At 40.8% G+C, this 21,230-nt stretch overlaps 1 protein-coding gene across 6 annotated transcripts in view; it reads left to right on the forward strand.

The window, feature by feature from the left end:
- Window positions 1-21,230, forward strand: part of DLGAP1 (DLG associated protein 1) — a 427,582-nt gene that overhangs the window by 266,990 nt on the left and 139,362 nt on the right. For 3 of the 6 annotated variants that reach the window (XM_004388920.2, XM_012559235.2, XM_004388921.2), the window contains exon 5: window positions 13,992-14,021. The exons of the other annotated variants lie outside the window; for them this stretch is intronic. In XM_004388920.2, coding sequence (XP_004388977.2) covers window positions 13,992-14,021 — 30 coding nt within the window. The remainder of the gene's footprint in view (window positions 1-13,991; window positions 14,022-21,230) is intronic. 6 annotated transcript variants of the gene reach the window in all.

Raw genomic sequence — 21,230 nt, forward strand, 5'->3', positions numbered from 1 at the left:
TGAGCATAGCAGCACAGCTGGAAGAATGTAATCAATGTCACTGAATTGTACATGGAGAAACTTTCGAAATGGTGTAAATTTGGCTATGTATATTTTCACCAAAAAAAAGCTCCTCAAGGTCGAGAAGGGAGAGTGTTGACACATTGTGGGGTTCTTAACCAATGTCGTAAAACAATATGTGTACTGACTGTTTAATGAGAAACTATTTGTTCTCTAAACCTTCATCTAAAGAACAATAAAAAAATTTAAAAAAATAAAAATTTCTGTGCTTAAAAAAAAAAACCTAACTTGAGCTGTAAACTTTCACCTAAAGCACAATAAAAATAAAAATATTTTTAAAAAAACAACCATGAAGCAGGAAAGTATGAACTGCCGATTTAAAAGCCAGGTAGAGTTCAGAATTCCTTGCCTTATTTAACAAGCATTTATTGAGCACCTACTGTGTGCCACACACTGGGCTGGTCCTGAGGATACAGCAGTCAGGAGCATGACCCAGCCTCCACCCTAATTTCAGGGAGCATATAATCTAACTCTTTCAAGACCCAGTTATTTTCCCCTTTGAATTTTTTGTTGATATTATGGGTTTTCACTAATGAAGGCATGCTGATTAAAGGACCAATTCAGAATTTTTGTTATGAGGTATGGATTTTGATGCCTGTTATCTGGACGACATAAATCCTGCCAATATGAGTTAATGATAAAATCTTTTTTTTTTTAATTTTATTTCTTGAAATTCTGCAAAACATGAGGTAAAACATGAAGGCACCTGGCAGGGACTACACATACATTTTAGTCTAGTCTCCCTCTTGTTAGCTTTTTTATTATTTTTCATGAAACTTTTCAAAACATGGTACAATGCATTCTTCTTTACTGCAAAAGCAGTACTTACAGCCCAAGTAAATAAAGCCAAGAGATTTTTTATCTCAGGAAAATTAACACTACAATGATTTCTTCATTACTGCAAAAACAGTGCTTAGAGGCAAAATAAATAAAACTAAAGGAATTTGAATCTCAAGAAAATTACCACTACTGTGTATTCTCAATTATAGCAAAAGCAGTACTAACAGCTAAGAAGCAAACAGCTGTAGCAGGAACTGCAGAACTACCCACAATGGTGCATTCCACCTGCTACATGTGGAAGCAATGACTGGGCCCTAAGATTGAATGTAGGTTAAGAATAACTTTTTTGTCGTTGTTGTTGGTAGGTGCCATGAAATCGGTTCCAACTCATAGCGACCCTGTAGGACAGATTAGAACTGCCCCATAGTGTTTCCAAGAAGCAGCTGATGGTTTTGAACTGTCAGCCTTTTGGTTAGCAGCCAAGCTCTTAACCACTACACCACTAAGGCTCCAAGAATAACTTATGAGAGTTCCAGTCTCTTGAAAAGTACCATTGCAATGCATTATTTCTATTGGAAAGGCATCATTTACTATTCAGAAGCTAGAAAAGAAGGGAGCCAGTAACACCTGGAAACAATGAATGGCATAAAGGAGAAGATGACCACTATGACTGAATGAAGAATGGCAATAGCTTATTCTGATAAGTACATTCTCAGGAGAGCATAGTAACTGGGAAACATTGTGAGGAGGCTTATCTCACAGAAATAAAGGCAAACCTATCACAAGTTTAGAAACTTCACACATCCAAGAGGCATCACCTAAGACTACTCAATCTACACAAAAATGAGCTTCCCACTCAGGATTTTTGAGTTTCAAACATTTCAAAAGGCTCCCACCTTGAGTCTAAACTCATTCAAATTGGGCTACCCGCTTTCCAAAGAACTCCAGTGGGTGGGATACTGTATGTCCCACAAATCTTAAAAGGGTTCTAATGCAGGAATCCCTGGATGGCACAAATGGTTAAGCACTTGACTTCTGGTTGAAAGATCGGCGGTTTAAACCTACCCAGAAGCTCCTCGGAAGACAGGCCTGGTGATCTGCTTCCAAAAGGTCACAGCCATGGAAACCCTATGGAGTAGTTCTACTCTGCACAAATAGGGTCGCCGTGAGTTGGAATCAACTAACAACAACAACAACAGTAATCTAATGATTTTTTTTTTAAAATGCATGTACAGATAATTGTTTACCATTGTTACCATAAGAGAGAGAAAGGGGTGTTATGATACTAAGGTAACCACCAAGTGTGTCGTTAGGGAATATTCATTGCCTCTTCCTTAAGGAAGACTTTCTTTGAGTTTCAGGTGAGGGAAGAGCAAAGGGCAAAGGTGAGAGGCAAGAATGAGAATAAAAAGTAACTATAAGAAGGCTAGAGCCCTGGTGGCACAGTGGTTAAGAGCTCAGCTGCTAACCAAATGGTCAGCAGTTTGAATCCACCAGCCACTCCTTCGAAACCCTATGGGGAAGTTCTACTCTGTCCTATAGGGTCGCTATGAGTCGGAATCAACTCAACGGCAAGGGGTTTTTGGTTTGGTATAAGAAGGCTAGTGTATCTGGAATGTAGAGATTAGTAGCGGGGAGAGGGAATATGAGGATACAGGAGTGGTTCACGACAAAACTAGAAGTAGTAAGAGCCCAGGTCTCCCAGAATGTTGTATACCATATTTACGTACAAAATACGTACTTTCAAAACTTAAGGATTCTGTACTACTCAGCCAGTAAGAGAAATGGAATCTTAATACGTGCTAAAATATGGATGGAGCTTGAAGACATTATGCTGAGTGAAATAAGTCAGTCACAAAAGGACAAATATCACATGACCTTAATTATATAAAAAGACAAGAACAGGCAAAAGTATAGAGAACCAAAGTTTATTAGTGGTTACCAGGGCTGGGAAGGAGGGGGAAACAGGGAATTATTGCTTACGGAGTATTAACTTTCAGTTTACAGTGATGGAAAAATCACATTGATTAAGGGTAGGATTGCACACTCAATGTAATTGCTGTCAATAAGTTGTACACCTGTAAAAAGTTGAATTCGCAGAAGTTGTGTGATAGATATATTTACAACGACACAAAAGAATAGCTGCTGAGTCTACTTATGTAGAATTAAATACCTCATGGGATTTCGTTCTTTGGTTTGGAGGTTTAGGATCATGGTTTTGTGGGACATCCCAGTTAATTGGCCTAATAACATATTTAGTGCTTCTTGTTCCTAGTTCATTGTGTAGTGCCTGAGGTCTTAAAAGCTTGCAAGCGGCCATCCAAGGCACAATTGGTCTCTATTTGCCTGGAGCAACAGAGGAAGAAGGAGAATCAGGAAGAGTAGGAGGAAATGGAATGTGAGCCTAACTACCTCCATGAACAACTGCTTCCTTAGCCATGAGACCAGAAGAACTGGATTGTACCCGGCTACCATTACTGAACATTTTGTTCAAAGATTTTTTTAGAAGAATCTTGATCAAAGAGGGGAAAATGCAGAACAGAATTTGAAATTCCCATGGACTCCAGACTTTCTGGAGGTATGGAGGGTGGATGAATGCATGAAACTATTGCCCTGAGATAATCTTTATACCTGAAACCAAAAATATCCCCAGAAGTCATCTTGAAACCAAACAGTAGTTTAGCTTAACTGGTAAAGAATATCTGCCTTGAGCATTGTGCTCTTTTAAGAACTATCTCTATGGAATCAAAGTGACAACAACAACTTCAAAGATTAGATAGGAAACTTTGGGGGCAGTAAGTTTATGTTAATGAGGGAGGAACAACTCAGAAAATGATGCAAATGGTTGCACGACTCGAAGAATGTAATCAAAGTCTCTGAACTGTACATGTAGAAATTGTTGAATTGGTATATTCCTGCTGTATACATTCTCAACAAGAAAAATAAATTATTTTTTAAAAATTTAAGGATTTTGAATGTTTTACAAAAAGCTATGGGAGACTATTAAATGGTTTCATTTAAGGCAGTTTAACCTTTTCAGATGATCTTAAGAAGTAAAATAAAACTAATGAATTGATCTTGATCTCAATGTGCTTAATTATGGAAACATTAATGTTAGATGATTTATCGACCAAATAAGGTACATTTTCACTTACCTAAAGGTTATCAAATATTAATTGGTTAATGACGGTTGGAATGGTTAGTACAAGCGTGTATAATCAGAATTGTTATTTACATTTAGAGACATTGAAATAGGAATTACCTAAAATTTTCTCAAAAAGATACCATGATGTTATGCTTAATTGCACTTGTGGAATGTATACATTTGAATTTTAGCTTTAGGCTTAGAGAATGACAATCACCATTTTCAAATATAATTTGCCAAGTGAAAAATGAAAACCTCCAAGACTGGTTTATTTCTGCAGTGAAATCTTTACTCATGTAAAGATTTATTGTGGACTTTCATTTTCCACAGCTGCTTAAGCTGAGGCTCTCCTGGTGCAAGATGGCCAGCTAGTTCTGAGGACCTGAACACTATCTAGAACATTCCTTTGTATTGTTGGATCTGCTTCACAACTCCTGTAAATTCATACCCTGATTAATAAAGCCACAGGTGGTCATCTTACCCAGGTAAACACCTGCTGATCCTCCCGCCTTTGCTCTGGTCAGCTGACCTTCACAAAGCGTTCTTTCTCTCCCAGCCAGAAGCTTTACGCTTATTCCTAGGCATGTCTGCCCAAAAGAAATGTCTATTCTAAATAATGATAATGAACATACTTGTGATCTCTCTGGAGCAGAGGTTCATTTTGGGGAGAAATGAAAGATAAAGTTGGAATAGCTTCACAGATTTCTAAATTGTTAGAACTACGTATATTCTAGTTCTAGGTTATTCCAACCTCTCCCTCCAAAAATTGAACATATGTGTCTACACAGTTTCAGGGGGATCAGGAACTCCCTGAGTACCATCCAAGGACCATGTTCTGCGACCTCCAGTCCTGTTACCATATTGACTTTCAGCTGCTGTGATCAGGAAGTATATGTGATAGTTTTGTGAATGTCATTGTTACATGCAGTCAACAAACAATAAAGTTTTTTTGGACACACAGTATTTGCCAGGCAGCATGCTAGCTGGTTGGGTACAAAGATAAATCAGGTACGGTCCCCACTTTCATGTGTAGTTAGAGAGAGCATGAACGGAGAGAGGCATGGACCACCCACCATGTACCAACCCATGCCACCGTTCAGGTTCGTACAAAATGCTGAGAAGTTGGGGAAGGTTTTACAGCAGAGGAGACATTGGAGTTGGTTCTTAAGAATGGATAGGTGTGGGCAGCCACTCACGTGACCGTTTGTATATTAAAAATTGGCAGATTAGAATCTGACAAAAATATTTCTTTTAAGAGCAAAAATTCTCTTGAGGGTGGAGAAAGGAAGGATTTCTAAAGACTCTTAATTTCAAAATTCATCCCATGTCTTGTCAAACCATGTCTGTCTATATTTGAAGTTTAAAAATATATTCTCTGATCCTGTGGTATCAGATACGTTTCTCCATCTCAGATACGACTGGGAACTGCATCTTTCCATTGTTTGATTAGCTTTCTTTCGGCTTTATACTTGATGGCGTAATAACAGCCCACCAACACCAGGGGGCAGTGCAGTATCGCAGACGAATCTTAGGACGCTCTCTAGGTCCCTAGGGAACATTCACAGCATCCTGTTGCGTAAGGTGAAATCCCTAATAGAAAGTTCCCGCTAAGAGAAAAAAAATGTTTTAAAAAAGTTTTCTTTAACAGCTTCTGAATTGGCATCAAAATTGCCATTCAGCATTATTACACAGCTGGAATTTTTGCAATATAATTTACTTTTCATTTTTTCTTAATACAGCTGCCTGATGTTTCCTTCCTCCGCCTCGGAAACGGTTATTCTAACCAACAACCCGCCATCCCGAGTAACATTGTTGGGGCTTTCTGTTGCGTTCTTTGCCCAACCGCCCGCTCTCTTCCTCCAGTGGCCATTCATTGCATCCAGCTGCCTTTGCAGCCGGGGCGCGGCTCCCTTTAAGGGTAATTCCAGTCCAGGCCTGTGTTTTGTTTCCTGCTTGGCAGCGCCAGGTGTCTGCCCTCCCCCCTCCCACCCATCCCCCAAGGATGACAGATCAAAGGTGTGCCTACATCTGCCTCCTGCCCAGCTCTTTAATCTGTTAAATGTTCAAAAGGGACAAGCGCAGTATTGTACACTTAGGGAGGGAGCACAAACCAGAGAAATGGAAATGGCAAAGACCCAGAGTGTGTGAACGTACTGAAATGATGTGGAATATGCCTACCTGCTCTTTAAAAAGCAAGACTGTTATGGACAAACGGAGGTCCTTTCTCCAAGTGGAGCCCTAATAAACCCATTTAATGAAATATTGTACACAGACCCACTTGGAGACTGCTGTTAAGAGAACTATGAAGAGGTGAAAGAAAATACTTTTTAAATTATGAAATGGAAATTAAAGGACATATTTAGGGGCCTGGACTTATTTCAGAGCCCTGGTGGCGCATTGGTTAAGAGCTCTGCTGCTAACCAAAAGGTTGGCAGTTGGAATCCACCAGCTGCTCCTTGGAAACCCTAGGGGGCAGTTCTACTCTGTCCTATAGGGTCACAATGAGTTGGAATCAAATCAACGGCAATGGGTTTGGGGACTTATTTCACTAACAGCAAAAATAAGACTCATCTTTTAAGAAAGTTGATTTCCAAATGGATCAACTGTTTTCTGCATCCACAGGACTAAGTAAGTAGGGAGATGTATTTTTTAAAGCAGAAGATATGCAAATTAGGCATGAAGAAGTCCGTTCTGGGCACAGTGGTATGGAAGCATCCAGAATCTCGACCTAAATGTCAGGACTCATGTCTGCAGCGGGCATTTGTTCTTTCTTACACAGTTTTAGATGAAGGGGTAGGTAGAAAAAGACCCACACCTAATACAAAAATTATTTCCAAACTTAAATTTAGCAATAATTTAAACAATTGAATCATTTGCACTTTTTTCTAGGTTCACAGGAAGGCTCCCTGATTTCTACCAGAGACATTAATGTGAGCAGGCACTGGTCTTTTTCTCTATGCATTCTGTGCAAAGACACGCAAATGCCCAGAAGCTTCATTATGCATCCTCTTTCCCGCTGCATAGAAGTTACCAAAAGGAACCTCAGCAAGTGCTACCTTCCCAGACAGGCGCAAAGCAGGACTGATGGCCTAACATGCAGTCACGGAGTCTTTCCCCAGTTCTATTGGCTTTGATTCTAAATTTCCACTGTGTGTGACTGAGAACAGTGACACAGTTATAAAAGGCTATGGTGAAAACGGAGTCCTTATTAGCTGCATCAAATATTTCATTCATCTACTTAACAAATATTTATTCAGCACTTACTACGCCCATACACTGTGCTAGACTCGGGAAAGACCGTGATGATCAAAAAGTCCTGGTCTCTAGTCTTGCAGAGTTTACAGTCTAGAGTAGAGATAGACATTAATCAAATAATTACAGAGATAAATGCTCTGAAAGAAAAAAATGCAGTTCTTGTGGGAGAATGTGCTGTAACAAGGAACTAGTCAAAGATTCAGGAAGAACTTCCCTGAGAAAAGCCTCATAAGCTAAGAACTGAAGGATCCAAGAAAGGCAAAGGATGGGACATATTAATAGTCAAAGAACTGAAAGGGTAGTATCCTGGAGTACAGAGAATGAAGGGAAGAGGTACAACATGAGATCAGAAAATTTAGGCACAGGTGACTATTTAACTTCTCTGTTGCTACATAACAAAACCAAAACCAAACCCACTGCCATCGAGTCAGTTCCGACTCATAGCGACCCCATAGGATTTTCAAGGCTGTAAATCTCTACAAAAGCAAACTGCCGCATCTTTCTTGCTACATAACAAATTATCCAAAAATACATCAGTTTAAAAACAACCCTTTGATTATGCCCTACAATTTTATGAGTCAGGAATTTAGGCAGGGCTCAGCTGGGTGATTCTTCTGTTCCACACTCATCAGGAGGTCAGGCTGGTTGACAGGGACCTAGACAGCATTATTCATCTGCCTGGCACCTTGGTGTAAATGGCTGGAAGCCTGGGCTCAGCTGGAACTATTGTCAAGAGCACCTATAAGGTGATATCTCCAACACTGCAGTTTAAAAAGTTCTTACATAGCAGCTCAGGGCCCCTAGAGAGTGTGTTCCAAGAGACAGGAAGTCTTAAGGTCTGGGTCCAAACACTGGCAGAGCATCACTTCCACCTATTCTATTGGGCAAAGTGGTCAGAGACACTTAAGGGGAACGACATAGACCTCTCAATAGGAAGAATTTCAACCAATTTGTGGGCCATCTTCAGCCAGCCACAGTTTTTTCTCTAGACACAAATTATTTACATTTTTCCCCAAGGCAAAATATATTCATCCCTTCTCAAGCCTTCCAGAAATCTCATCCCAAGCTCAAGTTTGCAGTGTAAGATCTTACCATCTCAATAAAGTTCAGGTGCTCATGATGCTCCTTTGATGCAGTTCTCTAGTACAATTTCTGTCAACATGAAGACCTGTAAACTAAAAAGAAAAGACATCTGCCCCCCCACACCCAACATACAGTGATGAGACAGAGATAAGAGAGCCACAATTAACTTTCTCATTCAAAGAGTGGAAGAACAGGAGGCATATAGCAATCACTGGTTCATAGCAATTTTGAAATCCACACATTGCCAGTTACTTGATTGGGAGGCCCAGTCCTGCTCCCTGGGAAAGATTCTCTGCAGCAGTTGGCTCCACTCTCTGGACTCTTGGTTACACCTTCTGAGTTACCCCATTTCCATAATAAATGACATTTACAGAGGAATGATCTTCTGAACCTATTTCCTGCTCATAGAAGTTTTGGGGCTTTAGACACTCTTTTCATTTTGAACCGCCTCTGTCCATTTTTGTCCAAGCTGATGACGTGTCTATCAGTATAATTCTCTGGAAACCTCTGTGGGCTTTCTATGCATCTTATTAGGTTTTACTCCATTACACAAAACACATATCTACAGATCTCTTCAAGATAGGCCCGTCTTTGGCTTGGACTCAGAGTGAGGGTACTGTGAAAATGCACCTTCAGGACTCTTAGAAGCTCTTTTTTGTATTTTAGAATCTCTGTGACACACATACTTAAGTATTTCTGAAGTCAGAGAAAAGTGGAAAAAAGGATCTTACAGTCACACCCTTGAGATTGTCTTAATCCTGAGTCAGTTTCTTACTTTGAGAGTCTTTTGCCTTTAAAGAGGCTAGGAATATGAAACCATTTTTTTTCTTTTAGCCAACAAGTTCTGGCTCTTTCTACTTCCTTTAAATTTTGCTTGAAAATTGAATAGTTATTTTCTAGCTTATTTTTCTCTATCTGTATCTTATCATTATGCAGCTATTTTTAAAAGCCAATTGGCATTTAAGCATTCTACCTGGAAATCTCCTTACTAAAACACCTGAGTTCATTTTCTATTTCCATGTTACTACAGGAAATGCGTAAAAATAGTTGCCTTTTCTCCAGCCTCCAATGACAGTTTTCTCCCTGTCCTCCCAGCCTTCACCAACAGTCTCCTCAAAGCTTTCTAGCTTTTAGCCTCTGCTCAGTCTCAAAGCAAATGCCACGTGTTTTCAGCTTTCATTATGGCTGTACCTGACTTCCAGTAACCAAATTATTCTCGGGTTTCTCTTGCTATGTAAAAAACCTACCCCAAAACTTAGAGGCTTAAAACCACAGCCATGTTATTGTATCTCACAAGTTCGTGAATCAGAAATTCAGGCAGGGCCCAAGTGGGTGTTTTTTGTTTTTCTGGGCATCAACAAAGGTTACTTGGTGGTATTCAGCTGGTAGATGGGCTGTTCTGGAAAGTCCAAGATAGTTTCATTCACATGTCTGGCATTTTGACAGGAATGGCTTGAAGTCTAGGTTCAGCTGAGATTTTTTATCAGAGTGTCTACATGTAGCCTCTCCATCAACAGCCTCAGGATTTCTAGCATGGTGGCTCAGGGTTCCCAGACACAGGAAGAGAAGCTGCCTGTTTGATAAGATCTGGGCACAGAGACAGGCACAGCACCACTTCCGCCATGTTCTACTAGTCAAAGCAGTCACAGAGCTTGCCAAGATTCAAGGAGAGGGGACATCTTCCCCACCTCTTGATGGTAGGAGTAGGAAGAATGTGTGGCCGTTTTTATTCTGCCATAGGTGACATTATGCAGGGTTTTGCAGACTATGTTAAAGCTTTGGATCTTTATCTTAAGAATAATGAAAAACCACTTAAGAATTTTAAAGCGGACGGGGTATCCCATAATTGGATTTGGCTATTGAAAAGATCACTCTAGCTAGCTGCAGTATGGGAATGAATTAGAAGAAGGATATTGAAAACTGATTAATTCTTTTTAACTCATCTTTCTCTATCAGCACTTTATCATACAGATTCATGTGAATGTTGCCATGATCATTTGGCCTAAGGTAATGGCAGTGGAGATAAGACAGCTGCAGATTCTAGAGATATTTGGATATAAAATTCATTAGCTAATATTTCTTGAAGTCCATTTAAGGTATAATTTTGCCTCCAAGTACTAGATAAACCTACTTTTTGGAGATGCTTTCAACATTATAACATTGTAGCTATAGGAAGATCTTACAGGCTAAAGGAGACACATTCAGGCCAGAGGAAGCAACAAGTACGTTAGCCCTGGGGCAGAAAAGGACTAGTATTTACAAAGCACAGAAAGAAAAGTGGTTGAAGCATCTTGAACAAAGAAGATAGTCATGTGATATGAAGTAGAATAAGTAGGCAGGGATAAATTATATAGGGCTTTGTAGGCCAAGGTTAAAATTTTATTTTTATTTCAAAAACATTGAGATGTCTTTGGGGGTTTTAGTGAGCCTTTGTTAGTCACACTTTAGCATGAATTATTTTAATCTGATCCTTTCTCCTTTGAATTATTTTAAATCAATTGAAGTTAATCCTTAGGTGGAAATGGTAGGAAAGAGGGTGGGAAATTTTGGACTTGGAGGACTCCTGCAGATAGCATACCTGGTTAGCGACTGGCTCTGAGCTGCAGGATAATGGAGATTGCCTACGCGCATCACCTACACCTTAGGAATTTTGCTACACTGAAGATAGTGAGTTCAGAGAAGAACAGTTGATTTTCTTCTTCTTCTTTCCTACTTTACTTTCAAATACTTCTGCAGACTAAGAATAATTAAAAGAGGGGAGGGCTGGGGTCCACCGTGTGTATATATCTGTATCTGTATGTGCTATGGCTTACCTTGAATTCCAAGCAATGCTGATGTCAGCTAGTCATCTGAGAATGCCTACTGTGTGTCCCAGAAGTCAGCAGTACTATGTGTAGCTTGTAAACATCAACATCAATCACTTCTTAAATCTTCAAATTTTAAGATAAACAATAACTTTCCTCCTCCTACAATTTTTTGTATAATGTTAATATTAGCTATGTAGCTAGATCTGAGTAATTCTAGATTGTGCTATAGTTATTTTGCATAAAAAGGCCTACCCTACTATAGAGAAAAGCTTAAGCTGGGGTTTTAAAAAAAAAGTCTATATGGAGCTAATAAATTACTGATGTTTTTATTAAAATAATTTTTATAATTAGAGTTCTAAGGCCAGCCTTTTGTTTGTTGTTTAACTTACTTTTCTTCCTAACTCAATTGCTGCATTGTTGGGCTCCACTCCATTCCCACTCCCACCTCCCACGAGAATTTGTTTAGATTTTAATGGTTGTCGTTTCATTTCAGTGACATTTGCTGACACCATTTATTTACAAAAATAAGTATGGATTTAAAAAAATAAAATTCTGACTTGGCTTCCTATATGAAGTTTCTACAGTTTGAAAAAATGGGATCACTGCTTAATAAGCCGACCACTTTTATGTGACTTTGTCTCTTGGTTTAGTTGCCTGATGACAAGAAGGCCAGATCCACTCAGGTTGTGTTCCTAGTTGATCACCAATGACTGCTTTTTCCAAGGTGCTATGTTTATAGTGTATTTTTGAGATTACTGGCAAAATAATAGTAAATGCTAGACTTACTAACATATAACTCTTGCTCAATTAAATTATAACCCCTTTTGTGACTCTGCCAAAACATTCTGAAGTTTAGTATTTTCTTCTCTGGGCCTGAATGGAAAGAAACATCAACCATGACAGTAATGTGCTAGAGCCAGTTCATCCCAGCTTGCAAGAGCCAGTTGTTACAGTTTAAGGAATTATTGTACATTAAACTGTAGAAAAACTTCCAATTAAGTAAATTATATTAGGAACAATGGTAATAAATATTTAAAGCTTATCAGTTTCTAATTATTTGACTACATTTTACTCTTATGCATGCATTTGATGTTATCTACATCTCCTATACTGCCTAATGGTGCGATACTTTGCCTCTCTTCCCAATTCCACGTTCAGTGACGTCAAGCTAACAGCTTGAAATATAGACCATGGTGGGGGTATTTACATAATGCTGAAGCTGAAAAAGGTTTTAACACAATGAATATAATTTATATGAAAATGAGAAATCCTTTAACATTGCTTACATATCAGATTTGTAACAATAAATTTTTTAGGAAAAGAGCAGATTGGGAAGGAACTCTGCATGATTTTGTCAAATCACAGTTGAATTGCAGCCATAAGTTGGCTACAGATACAAGAGTTTGGCCAAAATCAACAGAAGCATTCTGTGAGATCAATTGGCTATATATAATTTACAATAAAGAGTGCTATATATTTTACTATTCTTTGTAAGTCTTTTATCAGTAAGATTTATAATACACATACGCATCCTTTTATGTATACAATGTATATATGCACAGTCTGTTCTTATACATTTCCTAGGCACCACTGGTTCTGCAGGAAAGATGAAATTCAACGGGTAACTTAAAAGCAGCTTTCTCAGAAAGATAATGGAGAGCAAGTTTGTCTCTTTGTGAACATAATCTGTTGAAATCAGTGTGTATTCATGCTGGTGCCAGTTTTCTTTACCAGTATTGGAAGGGTTTTGTTTCCATTTTTAATTCGAAACTCCTCAGTTTGATAGAGAACGAGAATTTCAACCAAATGAAACTGTGGATTTTTTGCTCAGCCTAAAGTATCATGGCTATCACAGAGTTTGAGAGTATTTTTTTTTTTTATAACTATGACTTACAAAAAGTACTGTTGAAGTCAAATGATTAAATCAGGGCTAATTGTGTCAGTTCAGTTAGTATTTCACCTTTCAACTCACCAGAGGCACGTGAATCTTCAGTCAGTGTGAAGAACGGCGTGGTCTCACCCTTCTAACTTCTGACCTGCAGGCAGCGGGAAAGCCGAACACATCAGACTAAGAAAATTGCCTTGGGCCAAAGCCGCCCCAGAGGAGGGAGTCACCGGACCACACAGGCTTTGGACTGCCTGTTAAGTCGTTCACCACCGGTTGCCATCAAGTCAGTTCCCACTCATGGTGATCTCGTGTGTGTCAGAGTAGAACTGTGAATGGCTGATTTTTCAGAAGTAGATAGTCAAACCCTTGGTAGTGCAAACAGTTAACACGCTGGGCTGCTAAATGAAAGGTTAGAGGTTTCAGTCCACCCAGAGGCACCTTGGAAGAAAGGTATAGCAATCTACTCCCGAAAAATCAGCCACCTAAAGCCATATGGAGCACAGTTCTACTCTGACACACATGGGGTCATCATGAGTCCGAATCAATGGCAACTGGAACTATATTTCACCAGAAACTCCATCCAAATATCCACCAAATTGATCTCCATACACAGTACTAAATAGGAGCTGCTGGATGCTGGAATCCTATTGTGTGAATTTATCCATCCATTATCCAGCATAATTTATATCCAGAAATGATAGCTCAGACAGACTTGGCCTTTGTCTCATCCAAAAACATGTCCGATCCCCTTTTTAGTAAAAGTTCCCCCCAAATGGTTTTTGTGGTGAAATGAAGTCACCTATGAGATCTAATCAAGGGTTGAAGATTATTTAGTTTTTGAAATTGACATTTGTTTAGTTAAATTCTTGAAATGCCAGCAAAAAATCCAGATCTGAAGCATGTGTGTTATGAGAAGACTGGAAAGGGTAATTTGGGTCCATTCTATAACTGCCACTTTTTGTTTTTATTCAAGGTGTCATAAAACTGAGTTCTGCAGTTGAAGGTACGTTTTTATAACCACAAAATCAATAATGTTTTGCTTCAGGTTGCACAGTGTGGCTTTGTAACCAGAAAGCTTGTGCAGTGGTGTTTGATGGCCATGTTCTAATTGCACAGTGTGGCTTTGTAACTAGAAAGCTTGTACGGTGGTGTTTGATGGCCATGTTCTAATTGCCAGCTATTGCCTTTCCATCTTGTGTTTCTCCTTGTTCTGGTCATTTTTGCCACAAGTCCCTCGCCTCTCCACAAGTGGCATTGACACTGACCCGAGAGTGAATCTGTCTGTTTCTGCATCCTGATGTGACCGTCACAGATCCAGTACTCTTCGGTGAGCCCTGTGCTGTCCGAAAACTTTGTCTGAAGCTGGACACAGTCTTGTCAGTAGCCCTTGCCCTTGGTTCTTTCATCAGAACTTTCTCTAGAAGGCTTTAGCCCTATAGCCCACCCCAGACAACATGCTTGCCCAGGATGGGCATGAAGAGTCCATTAAGGCTTCCTGGTGAGAAAAGTCAGTGGTTAAGGCATTTGCCAAGCTCAATATGGGTTCTTCCTGGATGGTGTGATGCACAACCCAGGAGGGATTGTGAGGACCACCTTACCTTAGTTCTGTCTGTATTGGTGAGTGGTCGTTCCCTTTAGTTATGCATTCAAGAAGCTGAGAAGAAAAGGTAGAGGGCTTCAAAGAAAAGGGAGGACCTGTAGAAGAAAGTAGGCATAGCAGAGGGTTTTGCTAAGTAACCCCAGAGAATGTTAAAAATACCCCATTGTCTGAAATGATTAATTGGTTATAAAATTGATCTCCTTACACCTGTAGGAGCATACAATCCAAAAGCAGAGAATGTGTAATTTTCTCTTTTTGTGAGTTTCTGTGTTCGTTTTGGGATGTATGTGTGTGTTCTTGTTTATTGGGAGTTTGTCAGTCATGCTTCCGAGGTTCCTTCATCCCCATTTAATCAGGGGAGGCTGCTTGGAAGAGGTGGTGGGCTTTAAGGTGAGTTTTCAAATTTTAAAGGGAGAGGTGGCTTGATTAATGGGCAGTGCATGGGAATGGGGAGTGGAAAATGCAGAGGCTCAGAGTGGTGAGGCCATCTGCTTGACTCAAGAAAAGGGGTACAGTTGGCCTGGAGTTTGAAGGAGGAGCTCAGGATTGTAGCCAGGGCACAGGGCAAACCCAAAGCGGGGTCTATTCCTTTTGTGGATTTAGTACAATCACATCATACCCAACAAAGCTGAAAAGGCACGATTTCTGACGTTTGTGGCACAAAGCTGCTACTCTATACAAAGAAAGAACAAAGAAGAGGCTCAGGCTGTGAAGTGTCAGGGTGCAGAGAAAGGAGGGTGTGAGGGGCACACTGCATGTTCAGGTCTTCTGCTAGACCGAGCAGGAATTCAGGTCCCTCTGCCCATTAAAATGGCCTTTATTGAAAAACTCCTGAAGTCCCTCCCTGCCTAACAGAAACATGCAAGCAGGACCATGAGAGTGACCCTGCCTGCAGACTCCCCACCTTGACAACACGAGTCTCGGTTAATTATCTGCACAACTGCAGATAACACCGGTCCACTCTGGGCTGCTCTGGTGTTTTATCAAGGAATGGCTCTGAAGTCAGAGCTTTACATTACCTGCTTGGCTTAAGCACAATTTCCCATTGCAACAAAAAGAGGTAAAAACAAAATAAAAAGCCAGAAAATCAAGAGAGCATTGGATCATCTGAAAACTGTCATTCTGCTAGAGGTTACTACTGGATAGCATGGCGGTCTGAACCCCCCAAAAAGATTTCTGTTCTCCAGAGAGAGATTAGAGTTTGAGGAGAAATGAGGGCAGGAAACAGAAAGCCTGCCTGGCTGCCTGGAGCTTTTTCTGCAGCCTCTGGCTCCCTCCCTCATCTCTTGGCTGCTCTGAATCCCTGGAGATCACCAGAGGGGCCGAGGTCCCAGAGGTCAGGCTCCTTTCCAGGGCTGCTTGCACATCTTTTTGGTAGCTTTTTGGCTGAGCGCCGTGGAAGCTGGATGGCTTGGCGCTTGCTCTCTGTTAGCTGTGGTGGAATCCGCGCAAAGGGGCAGCTCCGGGTGCAGGGGTTGGGGCGGGGTCGTGTGTGGTGAATGCATGCCTCCTCCGTGCATCTGGAATGTGGGGCTCTTTGGAGCATGCTCCGTGGAATGTGTGTCGGACACTATGTTTTAATTAGATCAAGCCTCCTATGGAAGTCTTTGTGAATGCGTAGCTAATTACTGTACTTGCTGTTTTCCATCTGTGGAATGAATTCAAGGCAGCTTCCTACAGCTTAACATGTCAAGAAATATGCAAATCGGGAGGGAATCCCATTTCCTTTTCTTTAAAAATGGCTCTGTTCTGGATTATCCTAGAACTCTGAAAATAGCATTAATATGTTAGATGAGTTATCTTTTTCTGTTCTTTTCTTTCCTTATGTTAAGAAAAAACAAGTGTCAAAGTCCTAAGGGAAAATCACCAAAGATCCCAAGTGCTACTTCCTACCAAACCCGTTTGTCATGCAGTTTGTACCTTCTCCTTTTTGGAAGCAAAGGTCCACCTGTCAGCACTACGGAGCTTCCTGTACACATTAAAATCAGCAGAAAGGAAATGCCATTTTATATCATATTAATGGTGAGGTTAAAAGTAAATGTCCTTTGGAAGACAGAATTAGAAACACACAAGAATGCTTTATTTTGCAATGAAGAAAAAATACTTGAACAGGAAAAAATTAAGTCTGAAAGACATAATTGCAGTGTTTTATCCATAACCCTGATGACTTCTGGCCTCTAATTTCAGGCTGACAATCCCAAACTTTGAGAAAATTGGGGTAAGGGATAAATACCCAGACAGATTGGGGAGGTAAGGGAGATAGTTGGGGCAGTGGGGAGGAAAGACCTTACATGCCCAGGATCCCACAGCAGAACTTTCCAAATATTCCTTTTAAGAGGTATTTTCCCTCTTGAAATTGGATCAGGGAGAAGGTGTGTGTGTTGGGGGCACATATTTCCACATGTAAGCTCAGCACACCTGCCTTAATAGAGGAGAAATAAGAACAAAGGGCGTGTGATTGCTGAGTCATGCCGCCTTAGAGTTGCTCTGACATCTGTAGGCAGAAGGCTCTTTCCAGCGGAGGGAGGGCCCTGCCCCAGCCTGCAGCTCGCTGTGCACACGCACACAGGACAGGTGAGTTCAGACGTGTGTGTGTTGAGGCAGGAGGCAGCAGGCCTGCAGGCAGGAGAGAAAGGGCTGCCGTGCAAGGCTGAAAGCAGGCCTTTGGAACTGATAACCAGGGTGTATTCTGTGGTAAGATTTGCCTAAAAGGCAATGTTTTATACCTTGTAGGCACCAAAATCAAACCCGTTGCCATTGAGTTGATTCTGACTCAAAGTGACTCTATGGGACAGAGTAGAAATGCTCCACATGGTTTCCAAGGCTATAAATCTTTATGGAAGCAGAATGCCATTATCTTTCTCCTTCGAAGCACCTGGTAGGTTTGAATTGGTTAGCAGCTGAGCACTTAACCACTGCACCACCAGAGCTCCTTAACTTGTAGGCGAGAACTCAGAATACAAAAATGATGTCAGATTCTTTTGAATGCCTGTACTGAGGAAATGAAGAGTTTGGCTTCTTTGGGAAAGTTTCATGTCTTTGAAATGGGGACAGATGGGTCATATGAAGAGATAGATAGCCAACACAGTTACGCGGGCTTGCCCACTTTTGGTCTACTCCTCTGCTGTGGGTGCTGGGTGGGTGTCTGTTAGGCAGTAGGGGGAAAACTAGTTACAGTTAAGAGTAAACCTCACCGTCTCCAAGAGCAGCTTCGACTTCATGAGCAAAAGCTCCCCTGGGCATGTGGGGTTTTCTTTTCTCTTCCTTTTTTCCTGCCGCTTCATTTATCTAGATACATTAACAGTATCTTACTTCTCCACCATAATGGCTTATTAACCACAGTCCCCATCAGAGCAGGGACTTGGAACTGTGGCCAGATCCAAGGTGGTGTGTTCTACAGCCCCGTAGTCTGTGTTAATTAATGTCTATTGTGTAAATTCATTAAAAAGGGCAGCTTTTCCACTCTGATGCTCTTATCTGACCTCACATGTGTACTGAGGGCTCAGATACGCATGTGCTTTGCTTAAGAAAGTCTCTTTTCAATAATAGGACATATAACATATCCAAAAATATCCAAAGTACATTTAACATTTTTAAAGTACTGTATTCCAAATTTATTGATGCCATTCCCTTTCTAGAAGAATTTTGTTTCTTACTGTGTTGTTCTGTTTTTTGAGCAAAACGGTACATTCAGTGTGTCAGGTTAGACTGTGATAAACCCATTAACAGAGATACAGTGTATGGGCTGACTTCTAACGATAAAAATAAGGTGAATTTTTGACATTTTTACTACCGGAAATCAAAACTTCTTTACAGACCGTTAAGCCAGATAGCTGGCACAGATAGGGAGGGGCCATCTCCTGGGAAGGAATTCCTTTCTCCCCCTCTTCCACCAGAATGAAAGTGTCTCAGCAATCTGGAAATGGGATATTACGGGAACTGAAAAAAAGACCAAGAAACTTGTTTCTGCAGAGAAACCCAGACCTCCTGCTCTCGAGGCTAACCTAGAAGCAGCAGCATCATACTAAAGAAATAGATGTTCTCTTCTCAAGTGTATTTTGTAGAAACTTGGCAAAAATTTCCTATGACATAGCAGTGTCCCTGGGAGGAATGCGCATTAAATTGAGAAATTATCAAATAGCTTCCTAAGACTAGGACCCTTCTGAAATGGTAAAGGTGGAGCCAGGTGACCCAGAAATTGGAAAAAGATGGGTCAGAGGAACAATTTCAAAGTTTACCTACTTGGGGTCTTTCTTGGATGACCCTTCCCCAGGTATAGTTAGCCTCAAATAGCCACTGGTAGCATCTCAGAGGACTCCCACGTCAATCTTTTTTGTTCTTTCTCTTTGTCCATCTTCTTCCCTTCCCTCTCCCTCTCCCTCTCCCTCTATTCCAACCGCACATCTCTATTTCTTCACAGTGTAGTAGAATGAGTATGGACCTTGGGCAATGGAAAGCCAGCGACTAACTGGGTGGGCTTGGCATGTAGCCACTATTTGCTTCAGTGTCCTCATCAATAAAATGGGGTTCTCTATATCTCAGGGTGGCTGTAAAGACTAAGTGAGTTGATATAGGTAAAGAATTTAACTCAAGGTATAGAATACAGTAGGTGCTCGTTAAGCTTTTGTTTCTTCTTCTACCTTTCCTCTTTCCCTGCTGACTTCCAAACCTGCCTGTAGGTCTCCCTCTTCCCGGTGTCCAGAGTTCTAGCAAATATGATCAGTTCCACCAGGATTATGTTGTCCCAGGAGTCCCTGGGTGGTGCAAACAGTTAACATGCTCGGCTGCTAACCAGAAGGTTGGAGGTTCGAGTCTACCCAGAGGCACCTCAGAAGAAAGGCCTGGCTGTCAACTTCCAAACGATCAACCATTGAAAACCCTATGGAGCACAGTTCTGTTCTGACATACTTGGGGTTTCCGTGAGTTGGAATCAAGTTCACTCCATGGCAACGAGTTTGGTTATGTTGCCGCGAGCTGCTGAAAGTCAGTTTCAGTTTGGGAAAAGACATAAGCAAACAGAGGTAACGTAAACTCTTGCTTCTCCTCTTTGAGAGAGGAGAAGCTCCCTGCACAGCATGGAGCTCCCCATGGGAAGAGGGCTGTAATGTGCCAGGAGCCAGGCTTGTCCTGAGGGGCTTCAATCCACTGGGATCATCCCCCTAACCTGCTCATTCACTGCTGCGGGGTGGTGAGAAGAAAGGTTTTCAGACTGGTAAAGCAGACAGATTATTGGTTAAAGAATGATGTCATCAGTATCAACATTTTACTATTAAGTAGTTTGTAAGTTCACGCGGTTCCTGAACATGACGTTGGCCATCGCTGATCAAGAATATGGAAATTTCAGAAAAAGGGAACGGAAGTGAATGCAATCTCGACTCTCCAGACAGCAGCCTTCTTACCTAAATCTCTGACCTTCTGGAGCCAAAAATTACGTAAGTCTGTGCTGAATAAGCCTCCTTGAGCACCTAGCAGCACATTAGCACAACCAGAAGACAGCTTCCATTCGAAGCGCTGTAACCTACCCTTCACTACCCTCCTTAGGGAGGGAAATAGAAATTTATAAATCAGAGGCAAGCTACAAGGGAAAATCTGCCAGTTTTAGTCACGGATTTTCTTTCTTTTGTTTTTTAAGAGTATAAATTTCAACGTCTATTTTTTTCGTTATTTTAGCAGTCTACAGTACAATGTAGACATGTTTACAATCTAAGTAATTATTCTACTTTAAAAGAATAGCCAATTCTATTAAGTTGCACAATAAGGCAAGTTTTGAGGACAGCTGTCTAATTAGCAGTCTTTGAAGTCAATTCAATAATGATATCAAAGCCACTGCTAGTATTTCAAGCTCAAAATTAGAAAACAGACTTTATATTTTCAATCTAAAATTATAGTCTGACCTAACTTTTGATTTTGGAGCCTATTACAACTGCTGAAATCACTTAATGCTGTGGTTTGGAGTATGAACCTGGAAATCACACCCTCTTAAATCATCTATCACACCCGTTAAAATTAACCATCAAATCAGACTTGTGTTGATTCTGTGTGCATTTGGTATTCAGCTAAGATGCATATGTATCAAAATATTGACACAGCTGTATATGCAAGAGTTTTCTTGAAGCCGTTAATGCTTTGAGTTGAAAGAACATACACTGTTATTTTTGTTTTGTCTCACTCCAGACAAAGCTGAAGCATTTACAGTAATATATCAATGAGGTGCAAAACCAGATGCCCGTCCAAAAGGTTTATGGATGTGAAATGTTTTGGGGATGTGGATTTCCAGGCATTTCCTAATTTTAACCAATATGTACGTGCTGGTGAGGATGGTGTGATCATTAAGGTTGTGTGTCAACTTGGCTGGGCCGTGATTCTCAGTGGTTTGGCAGTTAGGATGTAGTTTGGCAGTCGTATAATGATGTGATCACATCCATGATGAGATCTGATTTAATGTGATCACATCCATGATGAGATCTGATTTAATGTGATCACCTCCATGATGAGATCTGCCGCGAGTACCCAATCAGCTGAAAGGGAGTTTCTTTGGGAGTGTGGCCTGCATCCAGTATATGTGGACTTTCTGGCAAGTCTCACGGGCTTTTGCTGTGCTCTGGATCCTGC

This window comes from Trichechus manatus, unplaced genomic scaffold, assembly GCF_000243295.1.
Source record: "Trichechus manatus latirostris isolate Lorelei unplaced genomic scaffold, TriManLat1.0 scaffold00222, whole genome shotgun sequence".
Lineage (NCBI taxonomy): Eukaryota > Metazoa > Chordata > Mammalia > Sirenia > Trichechidae > Trichechus > Trichechus manatus.